Source organism: Chiloscyllium punctatum, chromosome 25 (assembly GCF_047496795.1).
Source record: "Chiloscyllium punctatum isolate Juve2018m chromosome 25, sChiPun1.3, whole genome shotgun sequence".
Lineage (NCBI taxonomy): Eukaryota > Metazoa > Chordata > Chondrichthyes > Orectolobiformes > Hemiscylliidae > Chiloscyllium > Chiloscyllium punctatum.
The window spans coordinates 44,674,521-44,698,346 of record NC_092763.1 but is presented as its reverse complement, the minus strand read 5'-3'; the positions used below and the strand labels follow the sequence as shown (position 1 = coordinate 44,698,346).

At 40.0% G+C, this 23,826-nt stretch overlaps 1 protein-coding gene across 2 annotated transcripts in view; it reads left to right on the top strand.

Annotated features, from left to right (window-relative positions):
* rab41 (RAB41, member RAS oncogene family) overlaps window positions 1-23,826 on the top strand; it is a 62,116-nt gene that overhangs the window by 8,077 nt on the left and 30,213 nt on the right. For both annotated transcript variants that reach the window (XM_072595192.1, XM_072595193.1), the window contains exons 2-3: window positions 8,329-8,387; window positions 14,164-14,217. In XM_072595192.1, coding sequence (XP_072451293.1) covers window positions 8,329-8,387; window positions 14,164-14,217 — 113 coding nt within the window. The remainder of the gene's footprint in view (window positions 1-8,328; window positions 8,388-14,163; window positions 14,218-23,826) is intronic.

The window sequence follows — 23,826 nt, the reverse complement described above, 5'->3', positions numbered from 1 at the left end:
CCGATTAGGATCAATGCTCACTTTATTAACTCTTTTACTGATAGTCTCTTACTGTCTGTTTTAAATTTCTGGTAAGCTTTCTTTCACTGTAAATTTTCCAATCTTGTTAGTCATTCTTAGCTGTTTTTTGATTTTCTGTCCAGTCTTCTGACTTGACACTTGTCTTTGCACATTCACGTGCTTTTATTATCTTCACCTTTTCTTGTTAATCACAATGGTGGTTCCATTCTTGAACTTTTTCTTGTTGAAATGTATCTTTTTGGTGTAAATCTGAAATATCCCCTTAAATGTCTGACATTGCATTTCTATTGACCCATCTGAGAAAAAGAATAGGAAATGACAGTGCCACAGGAAATGACATCAACTCAAGGAAACCTAAACGCACAAATAGAAAGCCGGTCACTAACACCAGTGCTTCACCAGAGACTCGCCGATGAAGTTACCTAGTATGGTGACGAAATGTCTGAAAATGAACCTTCCAGCTCAGCGAGCAAACTTACATCCACATCCATCCATTGACCTAACCATTAGCCTAAATTGCAAATTCACTTTAACTAGCTCTGCATTCATGCTGTCATCGTTGTCCTTTTGTAATTATTTTAAAGAAGTCTCTATCCATTCCTCTTTCTCAAATTGAATGTAAAATTTGATCATGTAAGCATTGCTGCTTCATTATGTAATCATTAATTAATCCTGTGTCATTGCACAATACCAAGGATAAGATAACCTGCTGTCTGGCTGGCTTCAGAACATAGGGCTTTCTCTGACCTGGACTGCAGAGGTATCTTGTGAACAGATCATTTTCTCTTATTCATTGTAAATCTGTGTTTACTCCTTTAGAATTTTAGCCCTGCAGGCAGGTTGTGTAGATCTTCCCATTCAACTTTCTTCAACCAGCTCTCCAAGGTTGTCTTTGTCTCCTTGTAACTCCATTTTTTTCTAAGTTCCATATACTGTGGTGTTTGGATGGCTCTGACTGTAATGGTCCTATGTGTGTGCCAAATTTATAATCAGTGTCATGCCACATTGCCTGATTCCTTAGTTAAATGTTGCAACTGATATGTATCAGTACTGTATTGTCTCTGCACTGAAGAATTAAAAATGCAACAGACTGCAGGAAGAAATCCAAGACTGACTTTTAGTATGCTCCTGAAAAGGCTAGCATTATTTTTTGTGTATTTAGTACTTTAACCAGGTACTTTTTCTATACCTTCATAAATTAATCTATTAAGGGTATTTTGTTTGACGTAAGACTTTCTCACATCTGCACTACGCCATCAGTTGCATGATGGTTGAAATACTGTATATGTATCCAGTCTTCTCTGAATCTTTTTGTCTGTGCTTTTCATATGTTTGACAAATTTAATGTTTCTTGAATTTATTAAGAAAAATGTTATTTAATAAATGTTATTTATTAAGGCAACAGAATCCAATGCACTTTTTAAATAGTTTCATCAAGTTCAGGAATTGTGAATTTGAATTCTCCACGCATGCTCCCTTTTTTTTCATCTTTGATTCTTATTTTCTCAACTTTATTTCTTCTTCCCTAAATATATAATCCCATTTTTTTTTCTGCATTAAATTTTATTTGATATTCATCTGGCCATTTTGAATAAAATCCTTTCTGGTTCTTTTGGCAGTTAACCAGTTAGCCTATTTGCTTTTTAAATGCCTTTAAATTTTGTTTTCTCTCTGTATTCAAGCCCTTACCAATTGTTTTAATTTATGGATTCACAGAATGGTTCTTGGCTAATTGGATTTTGAAGTATTTGAGAAAATGTCTTGCTGCATGCAGGAACATATTTTAGTAGTTTATGTGGCCATTAAAATAACTTGAGATTAAATTCTGATCTACTAGTCAGTTCGTCTAGGGTAGTTAGAGCTTATTGTGCCTACTGCTAATTTCCTGTTCATTGGTTATTGACTTAAATAGAATATCTTGAGTTGATCAATAATTGTGTTTCTGAACATTTTCTAAATAACTGAGCATTATGGTGGCACAGTGGTTAGCACTGCTGCCTCACAGCGCCAGAGACCCGGGTTCGATTCCCGCCTCAGGCGATTGATCGTGTGAAGTTTGCACATTCTCCCAGTGTCTGCGTGGGTTTCCTCCGGGTGCTCTGGTTTCCTCCCACAGTCCCAAAAAAATGTGCAAGGTTAAGTGAATTGGCCATGCTAAATTGTCCGTAGTGTTAGGTGTAGAGGAATGGGTCTGGGTGGGTGCGCGTCGGTGTGGACTTGTTGGGCCGAAGGGCCTGTTTCCACACTGTAAGTAATCTAATCTAATTACCCTCAATATTGTTAGTAGACTAATTTAGTAGATTAAGTTATTATGGGGAAAAGTTTAATCTTGTGTAATTATTGAATAATAATAATTACATATTATTCTTTTCTGCCATGACTGCTACTTAACCCTAGTAATAAAGTCCAAACTTTTTTTCCCCCCATTTTTCAATTAGTCAATGTATGAAATCCTTCTTTCATTGTTAACTTTACTGAAATGTATTTAGTGATGGCATGCAGAGAGAAATTTTTCGTGAATGAACTTCCCTTTTCAGTAATTTGACCCCCATTCCAGATTTTCTAAATACTGTGACGGTAGCAGTTTCTTTCATGGCTGATTATTTGTCAACATGCTGCGCACCAATAGACAACAGGTGCAGGAGTAGGCCATTCTGCCCTTTGAGCCTGCACCACCATTCATTATGATCATGGCTGATCATCCTCAATCTCCTTAATTTTAAACTGTGTCCTCTGGTTCGGGACTCGCCCATCAGCAGAAGCATGCTTCCTGCTTCCAGAGTGTCCAATCCTTTTAATAATCTTGTACGTCTCAATCAGATCCCCCTCAGCCTTCTAAACTCAAGTGTATACAAGCCCAGTCGCTCTAATCTTTCAACGTAAGATAGTCCTGCCATTCCAGGAATTGACCTCGTGAATCTACGCTGCACTCCCTCAATAGCCAGAAGTCTTCCCTCCAATTTGGAGACCAAAACTGCGCACAGTATTCCAGGTGCGGTCTCACCAGGGCCCTGTACAGCTACAGAAGAACCTCTTTGCTTCTATACTCAATTCCTCTTGTTATGAAGGCCAGCATGCTATTAGCTTTCTTCACTGTACCTGCATGCTTGCTTTCATTGACTGGTGTACAAGAACATCTAGATCTCGTTGTACTGCCCCTTTACCTAACTTGACTCCATTTAGGTAGTCATCTGCCTTCCTGTTCTTGCCACCAAAGTGGATAACCACTCATTTATCCGCATTAAACTGCAAATGCCATGCATCTGTCCACTCACCTAGCCTGTCCAGGTCACCCTGTAATCTCCTAACACCCTCCTCCCATTTCACCCTGCCATCCAGCTTTGTATCATCAGCAAATTTGCTAATATTACTTTTAATGCCATCATCTATATCATTGATGTATCTTGTAAAAAGCTGCGGTCCCAGCACTGATCCCTGCAGTACCCCACTGGTATTTTAAAAGGGAGCCATTTATCACTACTGTTTGTTTCCTGTCAGCCAACCAATTTTCAGTCCAAGTCAGTATTCTGCCCCCAATACCATGCACCCTAACTTTGCTCACTAACCTCCTATGTGGGACTTTATCAAAGGCTTTCTGAAAGTCCAGGTACACTACATCCACTGGATCTCCCTTGTCCATCTTCAAAGTTACATCCTCAAAATTCCAGAAGATTAGTCAAGCATGATTCCCCCTTCATAAATCCATGCTGACTCTGACCTATCCTGTTACTGCTATCCAGATGTGTTGTAATTTCATCCTTTTATAATTGACTCTAGCATCTTTCCCACCACTGAGGCCAGACTAACTGGTCTGTAATTCCCTGCTTTCTCTCTCACTCTTTTCTTAGAGTGGGACAACATTAGCCACCCTCCAATCTGCAGGAACTGATCCTGAATCTATAGAACATTGGAAAATGATCACCAATGTATCCACAATTTCTAGAGCCACCTCCTTTAGCACCCTGGGATGTAGACCATCAGGTCCCGGGGGCTTATCAGCCTTCACACCTAAGTGTCTCCAACGCCATTCCCTTGCAAATATAAATTCCCTTCAGTTCAGGTCCTTCAGCCACTATTACCTCTGGGAGATTGTTTGTGTCTTCCCCAGTGAACACAGATCTGAAGTACCAATTCAATTCTTCTGCCATTTCTTTGTTCCCCGTAATATATTCACCCGTTTCTGCCTTCAAGGGCCCAATTTTAGTCTTAACCATTTTTTTCCTCTCACATACCTAAAAAACTTTTACTATCCTCCTTTTATATTTTTGACCAGTTTACCTTCGTACCTCATTTTCTCTCTGCGTATTTCCTTCTTCGTTATCCTCTGTTCTTTAAAAGCTTCCCAGTCCTCCATTTTCCCAATCATCTTTGCTATGTTATACTTTTTCTCTTTTGACTTTATATGTTTCTTAATTTCCCTCGTCAGCCATGGCCACCCCGCCGCCTCATAGGATCTTTCTTCCTTTTTGGAATGAACTGATCCTGCATTATACCCAGAAATACCTGCCATTGTTGCTTCACTGCCATCCCTGCTAGGGTATTGCACCATTCAACTTTGGCCAGCTCATCCCTCATAGCTCCATAGTTCCCTTTTATTCAACTGAAATATTGTCACTTCCGATTGTACCCTCTTCCTTTCAAATTGCAGATTAAAGCTTATTGTATTATGGTCACTACCTCCTAATGGCTCCTTCACTTCGAGGTCCCTGATCAAATCCGGTTCGTTGCACAACACCAGATCCAGAATTGCCTTCTCCCTGGTAGGCTCCAGCACCAGCTATTCTAAGAATCCATCTCGGAGGCAGTCCACAAACTCCCTTTCTTGGGGTCCAGTACCATCCTGATTCTCCCAGTCTACCTGCATGTTGAAATCCCCCATAACAACTGTAGTAATATCTTTGCGACAGGCCAATTTCAGCTCCTTATTCAACTTACACCCTACATCCAGACTACTGTTTGGGGGCCTGTAGATAACTCCCAAGGGGGTCTTTCTACCCTTAGAATTTCTCAGCTCTATCCATACTGACTGTACATCCCCTGATTCTAGGTCCTCCCGTGCAAGGGACTGAATATCATTCCTTACCAACAGAGCCACCCTACCCCATCTGCCCGTCAGTCTGTCCTTACGATAGCATGTATAGTCTTGAATATTCATTTCCCAGGCCCTGTCCACTTGAAGCTACGTCTCCGTTATCCCCACAACATCATAACTGCCAATTTCCAAATGAGCCTCAAGCTCATCCATCTTATTTCTAATGCTTCGTGCATTCATATATAATATTTTTAATTTGTTACTGCCCTCGCCCTTCCTTCCTATCAATCAATATTTCACTCCACTTTACAGCATGATCCCTTTTTGAGTTTTCTGCTCCATTGATACCGTTGTCTTTCTTGACTTCTCTTGTTCTAACTTTCCCTTCAATTTCCTTAAACTTCCAGTTTGTCCCCTCCCCCACCCCTGCTATTTAGTTTAAACGCAGCTGTGTTGCAGTAGCAAACCTGCCTGCCAGAATGCTGGTCCCCCACCTATTAAGATGCAACCCTTTCCTCTTGTATAATTTATCCTTACCGTAAAACATACCCCAGTGATCCAAGAATTTAAATCCTTGTTCCTGCACCAGTTCCCCAGCCACACGTTCAAATCCATTTTCTCCCTGTTCCTGGCCTCTCCAGCCCGAGGAACTGGAAGCAAACCGGAGATAACCACCCTGGACGTCCTTGCTTTTCAGCTTTCTTCCGAGTTCTCCAAAGTCCCACTGTAGAACGTCCCTCCTCTTCTTCCCGACATCATTTGTGCTGACATGTACCACCACCTCTGGCTCTTCACCTTTGCCCTTGAAAATTTCCTGCACTCTGTCTGTGATGTCCTTAATCCTGGCACCAGGAACGCAACACACCATCCTCAAATCCCACCTGTTGCCACAAAAACCCTGTTCAGTTCCTCACTATGGAGTCCCCTATTACCACGGCTCTGTGTATGTCTGACTCCTCGGCTCTGCCTCCACCGCCAACTTTTGATTGGCAGACCTGACCGCCTCGTGGACTGACAGTGTTGTCTGTCTCTACTGTTTGCCAAAGATTCAACCTGTTCCTGTAGTGAATTTCATTGGGACTCTGACTTCTCTAATTATCTAAAGGAGCAATTTATATCAATCTTACCTTGAAGAGTTTTAATCATTTTGTTTTAGAACACATATGCAGGTTGGTGTTTTTTCTTTTCCTTTTTATTTTGCTTCTATCACTTCATAAAAATGCCTGTATCGGACTGTTCCTTCAGAAAATGTAGAATATTGTTTTTCATTTTTGAGGATGCAAATTGTTTCTGAATACTGTATAAACCCAAGGTTGAAAATCATTGGAATCCTCTTTCATATTGGGGCCTCAGTTTGAATTCAGCTTAGCAAAAGTGAGGACTGCAGATGCTGGAAACCAGAGTCTAGATTAGAGTGGTGCTGGAAAAGCACAGCAGGTCAGGCAGCATCCGAGGAGCAGAAAAATTAACGTTTCAGGCAAAAGCCCTTTATCAGGAATTCAGCTTAGGCTAGTTGCTGTCTTGGACAAGGAATAAGGTAATCTTATTCGGAAAAGGCATACTTAAAGAATTGTGTTTTTAACAGAAAGAGAGAAGCATTGCACGAAGACCTGGTAATTGCTGTATGCTTGTAACTATTTTGCAGTTGTAAAAGTTTAAGGTTCACACTTTCTGACCAGACAAAGGGTAAAAGTAAACAGTATTTCAAAAAACAAATTAGTAGTTGGTTTTACATCAAACTGTGTAAACTAATTAATAATTCCCTTACAGCTGTTTGTTGAGCATACTAATGTAATGTCTATTGTATAATGCCCTGTTCAGTGACACACTATAAAGTGCAGTGTTGAATCCCTTGCTGTTTGTAGTGTACATTAATGATCTAGACATTAATGTCAATTTTGATCAGTAAGTTCACAAATGACATGAATTTGTGTCATAGTGAGGAGGAAAGGCATATACTGGCTCAGTGGTTAGCACTGTGGCCTCAGCACCAGGGTCCCAGGTTCAATTCCAGCCTCGGGTGACTGACTTTGCATGTTCTCCCCATGTCTGTGTGGATTTCCTCCGGGTGCTCCGGTTTCCTCCCACAGTCCAAAGATGTGCAGATCAGGTGACTTGGCCATGCTAAATTGCCCATAGTATTAGGTGCATTGGTCAGAGGGAAATGGGTCTGGGTGGGTTACTGTTCGGAGGGTCGGTGTGGACTGGTTGGGCTGAAGGGCCTGCTTCTGCATCGTAGGGAATCTAATCTGAAAAAATACTGCAGGATGTTATAGGCTGATCAGATGGGTAGTACTTGGGAAATTGAATTTAAAATGTGAGCTAATACATTTTTAGGAAGACTAGGTGAGGGATGAATTGTTAGACCCTGGGAAATACAGAGGATCTATGCACATGTCTATAGATCGTTGAAGGCAGTAGGACAAGTGGATAGGTGATTGAAAGCATAAGGGATATGGCATCTCTTAGTCAAAACAGTGATTGCGAGAGCAGATAGGTAATGATGGAGCTGGGTAAGACAGGCTTCAGTTGTAGTACAGTGCGATTCTAATTGCCACACTACAGGAGGGATGTATTAACTCTGGAGAAGGGTGCAAGGGAGATTCACCAGGTGGGCTAGCTATGAAAGAAACTAGATATTTTCTTTATTGTAGGGAAAGCTGAGTGGGAATGGACCTGATGAGATGTAGAAAATTAAGAGAAACATAATGTGAATAGGAAGAACCTTATCCCCTTAGGACAGGATTCAATAACCAGAAGTCATAACTTTAAGGTAAAGGGCAGAAGATTTTAGAGGGGACTTGAGGAAGAACTTTTGCCCAGGGAGTGATGGATATCTGGAACTCACCACTTGAAAAAGCAGTAAAGGCAGGAATCATCACAACATTTGTGAAGCATTTAGATTATCAGGTGAAATACTATTCCGTGCAAGCTAAGTGCTTGAAAATGTGACTACAGTAGATAAGTACTTGATGACCAGTGTGAATATTATTGGCTGAAGAGCCTCTTTCCACATTTAATGCCATGGCATATGGAGTTCATATGTCTAAGGCAACTTTCAGTAGCCCTATGCAAACTTTTATTTCTCCATGCCATAAGAGAAAAGTATTTGCATTGCAACTGAAGTTATCTATTATCTTCTGTATTAGTTTCCTGGCAGATCTATTACCTTTTTTGTTTCCTTGTAATGTATGGTTTTTGTTTTTTTATGAATTACCTACCTTTTGAGCTGTAAAATATATTTACTAATTTGTGAATTGTTCTTTCTGTTGCAGTTGGAAAAACATCACTGATAACTAGGTTCATGTATGACAGTTTTGACAACACCTACCAGGTGAGTGACACATTCGACAAGTATCTCTTTTTAAAATATGAATGGCTGAGCTTCATGCTTTGTGTGCTCCTTTCATGTGTGCTTCGTGTGTTAATGAGACATCAGGTCTTGTAAACAAACAACAAAAAGTTTTATTAAAAATAGCCATATACAAGGCATTGTAAGAGGGAACATCTCACTTGGAGCCTAACAGACCCCAGCTTCAATCATTTGATCTGATTTTACTGAGATTCCTTTTGCTTATAGATATAGTTATCTTTAATTAGCCTGTTTGGATATGTTATAAAACACTACTAGGGTTGGTGGGATGTGAACTTGGGCCACCATAAGATCTTTATGCTTGTTATTATACCTAAATAAAGGTACAATTCCTGTTGCGCTATGCTGAATATTTATTATTCCTTACACAGACTAAGGAAGGGATATATCAAAGTGCAGATATTTTATGAATAGGCTGGAGACTATGTTACTATGAGTGTTTTTTTCCACTCTTCTGTGAGCTGTGGTTTTCACTGACAGGGCAAGTATTCATTGCATGCCCCTAATTGCTCTTGAACTGAGTAGTTGATGCGTTTTCAGAAGGTATTTAACAGTCCACCACAATGTGGATCTGAAGTCAAATACAGGCCAGATCAGGTAAGAATAGCAGGTTTCTTTCCCTAAAGAAGATTTAGATTAGATTACCTAGTGTGGAACAGGCCCTTCAGCCCAACTAACCCACATCGACCCGCCGAAGAGCAACACACCCAGACCCATTCCCCTACATTTACTCCTTCACCTAACACTACGGGCAATTTAGCATGGTCAATTCACCTAACCTGCAAATCTTTGGACTGTGGGAGGAAACCGGAGCACCTGGAGGAAATCCATGCATAAACGGGGAGAATGTGCAAACTCCACACATAGTTGCCTGAGGCAGGAATTGAACCCGGATCTCTGGCGCTGTGAGGCAGCAGTGCTAACCACAGGTTTTTTTAGGAAAATCAAACTATCACGATTTCGCGGTTACAGTTTTTGAAACAAGCTTTCATTTCCAGTTTTGATTACTTTGAATTTCAATTTCAAATAAATCTGAAACCAAAATGTCAAAGGAGATATTGAGACCAGTGAGTAAAATCTCTGTCAAAAGAGAGATTTTAAAGAGTAAAGAAAAGAGAATGAAGTAATTTCTGAAGGAAATTTCAGAGTTTGGGCTGAGCATGGTATCATAGTTTCTAAGGATGAAATTAGCATCAGCAAACAGAGGCCCAAATTTGGGAAGCACAGATATCTTTGAGTTGGAGATAGCTTTGTTAATAAATGGGTTTGTTTGCTCCTATGATCTTGATTAGCCATGAAAATTTTCAACAAGCTAGTTGAGTCCAGGGGAGGTGTTTAAGGTACTAAGCAAGAAACTGTCTATGGATTTATCTATGTTTGATCCTGTAGCTCTAATGGCTTTTGATTGCATGATCGCTCTTGGGCAATGGCCATTTGGTTTGACATAGGTTTTCAAATAAAGTTTGCTATTGAAATTGACTTTTGTTTTTCAGTATCTATATTCTTAATCAGTACTGGACTGAAATCACTTTGTGTTTTAGATTCATAAGGAATGTTCTTTAATCTTGAAGCGTTTAGATTTAGTTATTTTGCTTCATGAAAACTCATCTTGTTTACTGCTGGCCTTTTTACATATCATTTCTGAAATGTGTTGATACCTATAATCATAGATGCATAATGGAACTTCAGTAAACTGAAAGGGAGCAAGCTTGTTGGCCTAATCCTTTTCCTAAAGTCTCCTGAGCTTTGAAATGGATTACATTGAGTCATAGTCTTCTCTGTTTCTAAGAAAGTATTGATTAGTAATACAGTTTCACAGTCAGTCCCTGCTTGAGTAAACTGATGCTTGGACAAGTTGGCAACTTGTGCACAGATGGTTGGAAGTTTGGGGAGAATTGCTGGATGTTTGGCAGTATCTGACTTTGGAAATGAGCAGTTGCGGGTGGCTTATTAGGAGCTGTCAACCAGTGAACTACGATTCAGCTGTTTCTCTTTCTCAGCATTAATCAAGTTCTGTATTACCTAGCAACCACCTATGTAAAGAAATAACCTATTGGTCTGTCAATCCATATATAATTTCATTATGCATCTTCAACACTCCTATTATAAAACAATTTTAAGGGGACTAACTTTGTCAGCATACAAAAATGGTACTAAGATCAAAATTCTGGATTAACCCATGCCAGTTTCTGATACAGGTAGCAGATTAACCAGATGCAGACTCATTATTTCAAAGTTTTCAGTGTCCTGCCAGAATGATGATGTTGGTTCATTGATTATCTGGGTGTAGAAGCAAAAGGCTCATTTTGAGTAACCAGCAAACCTCAAAGCTAAGCTTTGTAAGCATTGCAATTAGAGCATATGTTGGCAGTTGTGCAGAATCTGACTCCCACCTCAGATTCCTCGAAGAATGGCACAATATTTGATGCTGCAGTCTCCAAGCTATTTGAACTCTATACTGAATATCTTTGTGAAGGATATGGAAAGAAGGTATGTTCAGAATTCAATTTGGGGGTCAATGCCAAGGACTTAGATGCAGTGCTGAAAATTATTCAGTCATTTTGAGTGGTTCAGGCCAGTGAATTCAACTTCGTCAGGTGTCATGTTCCCATCAATTGTACCACTAGCTTTAGGCAATGCTAAATTCATGTTTATATCACTTCCCTAAAAACAATATCTGTTTATCTGTCTCACAACTGGCATTCAAATCCTGCATTGCACCTTCCCACATTTAATACTGCTGCAAGTCTTCACCTACGTCATAAAGCTTGTACACGCTACCAGCTAATCAGCCATGGCAGCAACATCGGCCAATCAGATTGCACAGCGCAGACTGAAATGCTTCCTATGGGTAAAGACTTCTAAGCAGAAAAATCCAAACAGCCTTGAATGTTAGAATTCCCATAAGGGAGACAACGCTCTCGTGGCTCGTGGCAGGAATTATATCCTCATGCCCAACCCTTCTCTTTTGTTTTATCCCACCTCTCCCTCACCCCATGAACTTATCTGATAGACAGCAAGGTATTCTTTCTGCAATCTGTTGCCCATTCCACAATCTACACTTGTGCCCCTTCTCCTCCTTTCAGATACTTGAAGTGCAAGCTGGCTAGTGGAGGAAGTGAGAAAACCGTGATGATGAAAATGCAGTTTAATTAAATGTAGTGTCTGAATCACCAGTTCAGATATTGACACTACGTTTAATGTAAAGGTGGCATCTGCATGTGGGGAAACGCTAGGCACAAGCGGTCTGCAACTAATGCAGGATTAGCACAGGGACCGTTCACAAATGGGCCCTGCTATAGGGGGCATAGTTGAGCATTTTGATGTCGACAAAAGAACACCAATGGGTACACATAAAGAACTGCTTGATGCATTGGGATGCCTGTGGGGGGGAAAACCTGCAGTTGATGTCAAGGAGCATGAGGAAGACTGCACCAAATTGGCAAAGAGCTTTCTGCAGTGCTGTTGTGGAAACTTGCACAGTGGTCACCCTGACTGGATTACAGCATTCAGTAGGATTTGTAGGGTCTTTTCAGCAATCTACAACTTCTTGTCCAATAGATTTATAAGGATTGCTGAGGCAAAGCCACCCATGTAGTCCACAACTGAGCTTCTAAATGCAGATGTGCTTATGGTTACTTTACAAGGTCATCTGCACTGAAAGCCAGCAGCTTTCCATCAGACGTGCTATGACGCAATGTATGGCTGTACTAGCACACAAAAAAATGCTCATGGGGATTTAGTATACTGTTAGTTTGAAAAGTGGCATTGAAACTTGTTTCTGAATTTTTTAGTTGGCATTTATTTTTGGCTTAATGGCAAAGTGCATGTCATAGTGTTTAATCACAGGAAAAGTAAGATTTGGGAATGTTTGGTGAGCATAGAACTAGCGTTGCAGTTACTGGTTGTTTACCTGGATGAGAGGAGCAACCTAGGTTACCCCCACCTAATGGTGGCTGGCAAAGACAGTCCCCTTTATAATAGTGAGATTGTGCTGATTTTAATGATGAGAGCAGCAGAAGCATCACTTAATTTTTCAATGATCTGCTTGTGTACCAGCATAGCACACAATGTACCTGCATGGGTTGGGCGTTGGGGTTGTCATTCATGTAGTCAGCAAATAGCCATCATTTTCCAGCAACCACCCTTAAGTTTACTGTCTGGGTTAAATATAATAGCTGGTAAAGTGGGCTCCTGGGAAGGAGAATAACATTGGACTGCATGATTCTTTGGTCTGTGGTCTTACAGCAATCGGTCACTGAAAAGCTGAGGCAAACTTGATAAGTCATCCATAGTAACATATGGCCAGTCATAGGCATTGACATTGTTGGGGAATGTGCATTCCTAACAAAAACGCAAGCTCTCTTCACATGTTTCACTTTGGCAGGATAAAGTGAAATGTATTAACTATCATTGCCTAGAGAGCATCTGTGACCTCTTTGCACAGTGGATGAGAAACTGAGCTGTTGCAAATATCTCTTCTTACACTCTAGAAGAGGCTACCTGTATAAAACATCATTGCCACGGTTGTCAGCTCAGCTGTCTTGAATGCAACCCTGAGATTTAGATTGTGGCTGCAACAGGTAACTCGTCCTGTTGACACTGTTCTTACTAAAATGCAGATATTTCACGCACTGTTGTTTCCTGAGACTTGCAATGGGCAGTTGATCCATCAGCACCTTGGGCAGTTGAGGTTGTCTCCTGAGAGCATTTCTCTTCCTCATTCTAGCTGCCTGCCTTGCTCTACTTTTCCCTCTGTTCATCTGAATACTGCTGCAATCCAAGGGCAATGCCTCTCACTATATACCACTTAAATACTTTAGTTCATGCAGAAACCAAGAAATCAGAATGAACTTCCTAGCACATACCATTGGTTCTTCCCTGTAAAGTTTCACGACTTTAAATATTGTTGTATAATCAAAGTGACATCCACAAGAATTCAACCAGCAGCTGACTTGTAACTAATCATCAAAATTAGCCGGTTATCCTTTTAACTAACTGGTCATTCAGCTGCGTGATTTCATTTGTCCATTCAGCTGTCTGAGATTGTACAGGGCATAAGCTGGTTAATGATTTAAAATGGCAGTATTGTACTATTCTCTATTTTGATTTTCTGATTTTTACATACCTCCAATGTCTATTTACTGCAACTGCCAAACAGTTTGTCCAAAGGAGATCATATGCACAACAAAAATGATTTTTGGCTGTCAGAGATTACTCAGTGCCCAAAGAACCGGCCCAAGCAATCCCAATTTTTTTGCCTGTAGTTTGTTTTCTAGTAAGAAGAGTCAAATATCATTAATGTTTGTTTACTTTCAAGCTGACTTTCAAGTTGGCCATCCAATTCCCTTTTTAAATATGCCAGGTGACTCTAAATGAAGTGTCTTTGGAAACTTTTCCTTTATTTTGATTTATTATTGTCACATGAACTTAAGTACATTGAAAAGTTTCATTTTGCGTGCAGTACCGGCAGATCATAACATACAAAGATCATTGGGTGAATGGAGCAAGGAATACAAAGTTATGGCTGCAAAGAAGATGCACAAGAATGAAGATCAACGTTAGATTTTAAATTTGAGACGTCAATTCAGAAGTCTAATAATACAAGTCGATGCTCCAGTTGCAGAGGGTAGAGCAGAGACCTAGGTCCTAACTATACTTGCACATTGAATTTTGAACTTGTGATCTCTTGTCCTATAATAAGTATGTGTTTTTTGTTATGGTATTTTGTTCCCAGGCAACAATTGGAATTGACTTCCTATCAAAAACAATGTATTTGGAAGATCGGACGGTGAGTATGATCATATTTACAGATGAGTTTGTGGTTTAACGAGTGCTTTCAAATGTGAGCCCATTTGTTTCTGGTTTCTTTGAAAGGCATTGCATAAATGTCCAGGGAATGCTGATTTGGAAGATTTTGGATTTATGATAAGTTAGCAAAGTGGAAATAAAACTAAAATTTGTGCAATCTTGTTGCAGATTATAGCAACTGCTTTAGTCCCAAATCTACTTGGGTTCAGACACAAATATTTTCTTGCTTTATGTCCTCTATAGTATGCTCAATTATGCCAGAAGCTATTTATTTTTTTAAAAGATGAATAGTAAAATTGAAACAATTTACTGGTTGTCGGCTGGGGGTGAGTGAGCATTTTTTAAATTAGTTTTGATTTGGTTGTTGAGGCAGACTGCATGGATTGGATTAATTCTGCAAAGTAATTATGCAGTGAGAACTAAATTCCTATACCGAAGAGAATTTATGTTTTCACTCCTTCTGTTACAGTTTCTAGTTTTCAGAGCAGTTAAACTTTTGCAATTACTGGGCTGTAAATGTTGAAGACCGCCCATGTGCCACAAAGCCATAACACCTGTCGTTTTTTTTCTCCTGAAGATGTTATCCCATACTGGTATATGAGTTCATTAACACTAGTTCCTTTTGAGTATCTTGTTCAATTAGACATGTTTCATTTTGGACACTAAACGGTGAGTAGGCTATTCATGTAAAGTGAAATCTTGAGTTTGATGTTTTCACTTAATTTTGAGACATAATTTCCTGCATAGGAATAGAAGTAGTGGGAATATGAGCTCCAGCTTATTTGACATGTTTTCTCCTCACTCCATCCTAATCTCTGTACACCAACTACTGAGCTAATTTTTGTAATGTCTGCTATGATCCTGGTTAAGATGAGTTAATTCAGAGTAGGTTGATCCATTTCCATACCATATTGTGCATCTTATCAAATAATGTCTCCAAAAAGTCTTTCTACTACTGTTAATGTTAGTAGTGGTTAACTGTTTGTGAAATGTACTGTTCGGCTGCACCTGAAAATGCTCTAGCCTTTTCCCATAATCCCACCTATTGAATGCAATTCGAGAAAGCAGACGTGCATGTAGTTGAGGCATTAAAATAATCAAGAAATTTGCTCCTGAATTTGTTGTGAATACAAGTATCTACCTGTGAGACTACAGTTGGTTACTCAAAAATTGAATTTTTGTGAACCAGGTCCATTCACTTCCATCATCTAGGCCTTACTGATTAATCTGGACACATGATTTCAATCAATGGCTCAAATTGTAGAGACTAAGGAAATCCTTTTTGAGTACTTGAAATTGTTTGGCTAAGTGAGCAGATTTCATGCTGTATTCATTGATGCAGTGCTGCATACAGTTCCATGGAATCTCAATTATCCAATGGAGGACAATTCCAACAATCCCATCACTAAATCTTAAGAATATAATAGGAATTTGTAGAAAATCATAACACAGTTAGGAATCAGCATTATTTTGTGAAAGAAAATGTGAGACAAATTTATTAGAGTTCAGAAAGGATGTGACAAGCAGCTGAGTAAATGGAAATCAGTACAGTATTTCCAAAAAAACTTTGATAAGCCACATAAAGGGTTATTGAGGAACATCGAGCTCACGGTGTTATGAAGAATCTGTTATCACGTACCAGGAGAGAAAAGAATTGACTAACCAGGAGAGAAAAGAATTGGGGAAAAATGAGTCATTTTCAGGTTGATTACTGGAGTCCCAAATGTTTAAAATCCATATTAGTGCTAGGGCAAAGGATCCAGTTATGCTGTAGCCAGACTTGATGATAAAATTTACTTTTTCCTAATTATCTTTGAGGAGGATTCAGTCTGCCAAAAGATATGGGTAGGTTAAGTGAGAGTGTAAAAGTTGGAAGATGTAGGAAAATGTGAGGTTGTCCACTTTGGCAGAAAGAACAGAAAAGCAGAATATCATTTAAATTGAGAGATTGCAGAAAATCACAGAATATAGAGGACTCTAGGTGTTCTTACGTGATTCACACAGTGTTAGTATGTAGGATCAGCAAGTAATTAGATAGATAAAATGTTGTTTTTTTTTATTGAAAGGAGAGTGGAGTATAAGAATTGGAATGTCTTACTGCATTGTACAGGGCATTGGTATCCTTACTTAAGGAAAGATAAATGCACTTTGTTCACTGAGTTGTATCTTGGGATGAAGGAGCCATCGTAGAAGGGAAATGTTGAGCAATTTGGGTAAATGGGGTATAGCTTTGCTCGCTGAGCTGTAGGTTTGATATCCAGATGTTTCGTTACCTGGCTAGGTAACATAATCAGTGGTGACCTCCAAGTGAAGTGAAGCTGTTGTCTCCTGCTTTCTATTTATGTTTGTCCTGGATAGGGTTCCTGGGGTCCCAAAAAAGACCACTTCACTTGGAGGTCATCACTGATGATACCTAGCCAGGTAATGAAACATCTGGATATCAAACCTACAGCACAGCGAGCAAAGCTACACCCTAACCCTCAACCTGAGCTACAAACCTTGCATTTTGGGTAAATGTTTGTTTGAGTTTGGAAGAATTGAGAGGTGACCATATTGAAGCAATTTGTCAGAGTACATTCTGTGAGGATGTTTCATCTTTGGGGGATGTCTAGAATAAGTGGCACAGTTTTTAATACTGAAAGGTATCCTGAATATGACAGAGGAGTCACTTGGAAGATGATAGAAGAATCTACTCCTGTAGAGTTATTTTAGTTTCGATGAGAGGAAAACACGCTCCTGTAGAAATCTGCTTGCAACATTTGTCTTTGAGTTGGGTTAAACATTTCCAGCATCATACCATTATTTGGGAGGCTTGACCCATTCGATTCTGCCTCCAAAGATTGGGCCCAGCATGTGGAAAGTGTGTTATTTCTTTTCAGGCAAATTGCTTTGCACCTACCCCAAAGTAACAAGAAATTCTCCTGACAGTTTTTTTTTGGGTTTTGGGAGTCTAACTTTACCTGAGGCCTTTTAAGAGGTGACTGATTTAGTTAAGGAATATTACAATCCCAAACCTCTTCTAATTCTGAGGGTCTATCAGTTTTACTTGGCAACTCTAGAACCAGGAGAATACGTATCGGGATTTTTGACCAGGTTAAGATGACTGTCAAGGGCATGTGACTTTGATTTGACCCTTAATGAGATGCTCAGAGACCATTTGTAGGGTTAATGATGTAAACATGCAACAATGCCTACTAGCTGAAGTTCAACTGGATTTCAAACAGGCAGTAAAACTGACTTTATCATTCGAAAGTACAGCAAGTGAATCATGAATTACAGGATTATCTGATGGAAGTGGACACCCTTGCCAGTCTGACAGCTTGCGGAACACCAGTTGAGTGAAGGTAATTGCAAAGCCTCACATGGTAAATTCCGAACAGAGGGACTCTGTCAGCCACAGCCAAGTTTCGACCAATTGGTTAAAACTTTCTTCAGGATCCAGGCTGGCAATCGGTTTTGGTTGCTGCTAGTATGCAGACTCGAGACAGTATGAGTCCCACCAGACCTAAATTGAGTAAGAGAACTTGTAGGCTGGTATCCTGGAGAGTTCGCACTCTGAAAAACCCACCTACATCTGGTTTGGAACAGTTATATTGCCGAGCAAGATCCAAATCTGAACCAGTCAAAACAAACATCTGGTTAAATGGTCACTCTGGTGCTAAAGGAGGTCAGTTCTGGCATGACAATTTCAGTGATCACAGAACCAGTCTTTAACAAAATTCACTCAGGACTCCAACCCTTAAGTTAGCACAAGATATCGGTTAGACTGAGAATCTATACCGGGGAACCCTTACAGATAAAGGGTATAACTTTGGTTCTGGTCGCTTATGTGAAGCAGCTGATTCAGTTACCACTGATTGTCGTAAAAGCCCTAAACTTGATGGGGTGAGATTGTTAGAAAATGGCTGCCTGAGTGAAGTCTTAATTAAATTCGTGGACGTTTTTCAAAAAGGTCTAGGGACTATCAAAGGACCCAAGGCTACCTTGCAGGTTGACTAGGAAGCAATTCCATGATTCTGCAAGGGCCACCTAGTGCCATTTGCCTTATAGGCAAATCAGAAGGCTGGAAAGTAAAGGAATCATCAAATCCGTCCAGATTGCAGATTGGGCAGCATTGGTCATACTGATTGTGAAACCTGACGGATCTGTTCACCATTGTGGGGACTTTAAACAAATGATAAACTACTTTTGCAGCAGGATAAATAACCAATCCCTTACATAGAGGATTTATATGCAAAGCTGGCAGCAGGGGGAGCTGTCCTTCACAAAGTTGGACATGAGCCATGCATACTTGCAGCAATGGTTGATGGATAATGTTTTACAAGGTCTACGCCGGGTTGCCCTTTATCTAGATGTACTAATAACCATGAAGACCAATGAGGAGTACTTGAGGAACTTAAACAGTCCATAGACATTTCTCCCAAGCGACAGCTGACAATATCAGACTTTGGATGCAGAAAGATCCAGGTCTGGCAAAACTGAAACACCTGGTGTTGGGGGAAGCCAAAGGGCCAACACGACCAGAAAAGAAGTCATTTTGGACGTGGAGAGACCTGATCACAGTAGAGAATGGCATGTTATTATGGGGAGCAAGAATGATTGTCCTGCACGAAGGTTGCTGCCAAATACTGGCTTAACTCCTCCAGGGTTATCCAGCAGTTTCCAAAATGAAGACATTGGCAAGAATTTGACTGCTAGCCAGGATTTGATACAGACATAGTCGTGTTGGTAGGGCAGTGTCCAGAGTGCCAACAAGGACAAAAATTACTGCCAGCAGTTCCCCTACATTCACGTTAATGGCTGGCTAAGCCTTGGACTTGGTTACACATTGACTATACAGGTCCTTTCACGAGCACAATGTTCTTAAACATTGTGGACACCCACTCAGTCGTATCCTCCCAGACCTTGGGGGTGACGGTGAAAAGGCATCAGGAACACCAATGCAGGACACGAGACTCCACTAAGTAAGAGAGACTATTTACTTCAGGGGACAAGGTTTGGGTAGGAGCCATGGGAATATCCCTGTATGGGTAGAAGGCATGGTCAACATGACGTCAGGTCCAGAGACAAATAAAGGTTGTGTAGATACGATGGTCCTGAACAAGCATGCAGGCCATATGAAAGCTGCAAATTCGAACCGTGAGGGAACAAAATGTGCCCAGCTTCTTGACTGCGCCTCTGACTGTTCCGGAACCCATGGGTTCTCCCTGTCAGTCATTCATTGAAGGTACATCTGAATATGCGATGACATGGCAAATTTTGCAGTCTGAACAGGAGAATTAATTCCTTTTGAGATATTCTGTGTGCAAAAGGTGAGCTATTGTCTGTTACACATTGCTCATCTCAGGGGCACAGTTGGAGGAACCTGTCTCCGTGCTAAAACATGCAGGAGGAACTACAAAAAAAAACTACCCTGTGTCCTTGAACTCAGGAGAAGGGATGTAGTGATTGTACTGCAGTCAGCCCTAGCTGTCAGATATAAGCTGGAATGTCTGACATTCCTATTCACTCGGGGCTGGATCAATGTCAAGGACTCTCCATGTGTAAGTAAAGGATGATTGGATACAGGTCTATGTGGTGAAAATGTGTTGCTGGAAAAGCACAGCAGGTCAGGCAGCATCCAAGGAACAGGAGAATCAACGTTTCGGGCATAAGCCCTTCAATCTGGTCTCCAGCATCTGCAGTCCTCACTTTCTCCTACAGGTCTATGTGGAGTTATTTCAGTTTGTCTTTGAAATTCTCTTCCACAGTGCGCAGTTATGGTTCGATGAGTGAATATATTTCAGGGCTCAGATTGACATAATTTTGACAAGGGGCTTAAGGATTGTGGAGACTAGATTGCAGCCTAAATCCCACTTTCTTGTCAAACAGCCGTGACCTTACTGAATGGTGAAACTGGCTCAGTGGACTAAATGGCCTACTGCTGCTCTTTTTAAAATGATCAAATGACATGTCCAATTCAATTTTTGAAACATACCTTTATGCTCAAATTCAGTTTTTAGTAAAAATATGGCCTATATTTCATAAATCCAGGCTGAGTAACCACCTTTTGATCCCTGGCCAAATGATGCAAGTCCATATTTGCAAATCCCTGCTACTAATGTAACATATTTGATGCAAGTGCAGTTTAGGTAGGGTCTTAACACTGCAGCAGGTACTGCAAGCTACATTTGGAACTTGTGTAGAGTTGCTCTTGGTTACCCTACACTGAAAGCTTGCAGCCTCCTGCCAGCCATGCTGCAACTACTGAATGTTAAAAATGTGTACACAATCAAAAATGTAATACATCCATTGATTTATCACTCTTTGCTTTTCTTGAGCAGCAGTGTGATATTTCCTAATCTTCAATGATTTGACACAATTACCACTTTGACAAAATTGGATCTGTGCTTTCACTGTCTCAGTCCAATGTGTTCAGAATTCTTAGGTGCAAACCATCTAATGCATATTACTTTCCTAATCTTATAGACAAAAATGTCAGATGTCATGCCTAGAGCTGCAACTAGCTTTCCATCAAGACGTCCATTTCGAAGATATGCTTCCAGTTCCCTTCTGGTTGACATATTTGTATTTTCAAAGCCATTTTGATTTAAAAAAAATCTTTTGCTGTAATTCTTAAAAATCAAACCAGTTAGAAGATTTGTCTCAAGATCAGTCTTATTTCTTCTACTTGCTGTGACCATGTGATGGTTGATATCGTCTTGAACATCAGCAGTTTTTACAATCATTGTTTATTCACCATAGCTATAAAGTAGAGATTTTTTTTCTCAAAATAACATTCAATTTTGAAATTTTATACGACCTTTCGATTTTTAATTTCCTTTTAATAAAAGAAAAGCTAAAATCCAATCTAATCTCTCCTTTCACTTATGCTGTATTCTTAATTCAGCTTGCAGTTGGCAACCATAATCCAATGTGGAGTCTTTATACCTTAAAAACTGTCTATAGTGATCTCAGAAATTGATAATGAAACTTCCCAATGTTACAAACTCATCCACACATTATGTGCAAATCATGCAGTGTTTGAGGTTTAGATAATTATCATTTTGTAAGAGAGCCTACTCTTACCAGCAAAATAAAACATACTTTTCCACTAAGCTAGTCCCAATAAAGTTTTAAGACTGCTAAGGATGGACCCTTGCAAACATACTCAGCATTGACAAACCTAAATCCATCTGGATGGCCTGTAGCTGTTGAGATACCTATTGTATTAATGTCTTGACTTCTCTGTCTGAAGATAGGTCTAACTTTCAGTATTGTAATTCTATCACTGGTAGGGGCAAGGAGACAGATCACAATAAGGAGACAGACCTTAACATAAGAATAAAAACTGGTGCCAATCTGACACAAGTTGGCAATTTAGCTGCACTGAGCAAATTGATTCCCAAGAAGTTTGGAGTTACATTGACAACAAACTTTTAAATATATATGGGATCCTAGAGCTATGAATAGTACTGGTATACGGTTCCATTTCTTTTTAAATGCATGCATGGGACGTGAGCTAGGCCAACGGTTATTGCAGTGGAGAAGGTGGTGGTAAGCTGCCCTCTTGAACTGCTGCTGTTCAATTCCATGGTTGTGGGAGATGGATTTAGAAGAGGAGTCTTGAGTTCAGTGTTCAGCACAAAATGATCTTAATTTGGAACTCCTTACCAATTCAGAGTGGGGGAGGCCTCTTGAGACAGACTCCCAAGACATTCTAACTCCCATTTATTTATACATTTTGCATTACAGTGATTACACGCAATATTGACATCACTGTTAACCATATCCTGTCTAACCTACACATCCAATTCTGTAAATACACAATCAATGGTGAACAACTTCATGGACAGCTCTAGGTCTTCCAGTGTTCTCTTGTTTGTCAGGCATCTTTATCAACTATTCTTAGACTCTCATAATACATCTTACGCAACACCTGTTATTTTTCTTTCCTGCTGTCAAGTTTCCCTGTTACCAGGCCTCCCTGTTGTCAAGAATATTTCCACATTGACATTATTCAATCCCTCCTAATAGGAGAATGGAGATATCTACCGATTGTCTAAGGTTGCTTGTTTATTAGAGTTTCGTTAAATCCTCTATCAAATGTAAGTTGTATCTGTAATCCTAACATACCCTTATGAGTTTGTTCATGGCATTCACCTAAAAGTTCTCAGTTATTGTGGGATCAGACTTTTCATTCTGATCTTTACTAAATAACAAACTTTAACCAGGCTTGCAGAAAGGTGTCCATCTGAGTTTCACTCATCCAAAATGTATCCCATCTGCTGTCTATATTCCTTCACTCTTTTTCTCATGAAGATAATCTTGTGATTTCCATGAGGCATTTTCTAACTCTGGGAACTGCTGAGTTCAGCTAGTGGTTCATTTCAGCTGTCCTATTTTAGTTAAAAACCACAGTCATTTTGTTACCTTCAGCCATTGGCAGCTCCGACAATGACTGATGAGGAATCACATCTGCTCTTATGGCTAACTATTGGCATAAGCTGGAATGGTCTACAAGTTGATACTAAACCTGGTGACTGCATTATGGATACATTTCCTTGGCTGTCATGGAATGGGATTTCAAACGAGAGCATTTGGCTCAGGCAGGGATGTTACATTTTATCCCACAACCTTTTTAATTGTATTAACTATTGGAAGTAAATTTGAAGATGATCAGTAACTTCACTGAAACATTATGTTGAATGTTACTTGCTTTGGTTTTATCAGGTTTTTTTTCCTGCCAATGTTGAAGACTTTTTTTTGCAATTGCTCTTTGCAGCATTTGGGCCAAATAAATAACTAAGTTAACTTCATTCAGAGTACTGTTTGGATGCTGTGCTATCTAGTCAGCTAGCAAACTCTGTGAGGGTTCACACAAAGTGTAATCCTTAGAGATTTAATTTTCTGTTGTGTCAGCTAAAACATCTAGTCTCCACATTATACTCGAGATCCCTATGCAAGGGAGCCATGAATGCGAAAGTCAACATCGCCTGTAATTAAACCAAACACCCCCTCCCCTCAAAGTTTGCTCAACTTTGACTCTGCAATTATTTTTCTGACAGTTAATGAAATATGAGCTGTTCCTCATCTGCTGCAGGCTGTAGCACTTGTCATTTTGTAGATGAAATTTATTTGCCCTGCAGGGAGCCTTCCAGAGTTTGGACTTCCCAGTGATTTCAAAAAATAGGTCCACTATGAGAATGTCCTCCCTGTCCAGGAATAAGAGTTTTGCATCATATCTATCTTGAATAACTTAGGGTAATTTTGTGGCATTCTCTCAAGATCTAGTGTTTTGAGCTGTTTTCAGTGGTTAAACTAAAATGAGCAGCTTAAAATCAATGCTGTGATAATTTTGCTTATTATACTGCTGATGTTTAACACAGTGGATTATAATGTACAGGATTTACTTACAGAAGAAAGTGAGGACTGCAGATGCTGGAGATCCAGAGTCGAGTGTATTGCTGGAAAAGCACAGCAGGTCAGGCAGCATCCAGAAGCAGGAGAATCGACATTTCGGGCATAAGCCCTTCATCAGGAATCTCTCATTTCAGTTCCTAATCTGAGACATAATCAAAAGGCTATAGATGAGAAACCGTTAGCAGTC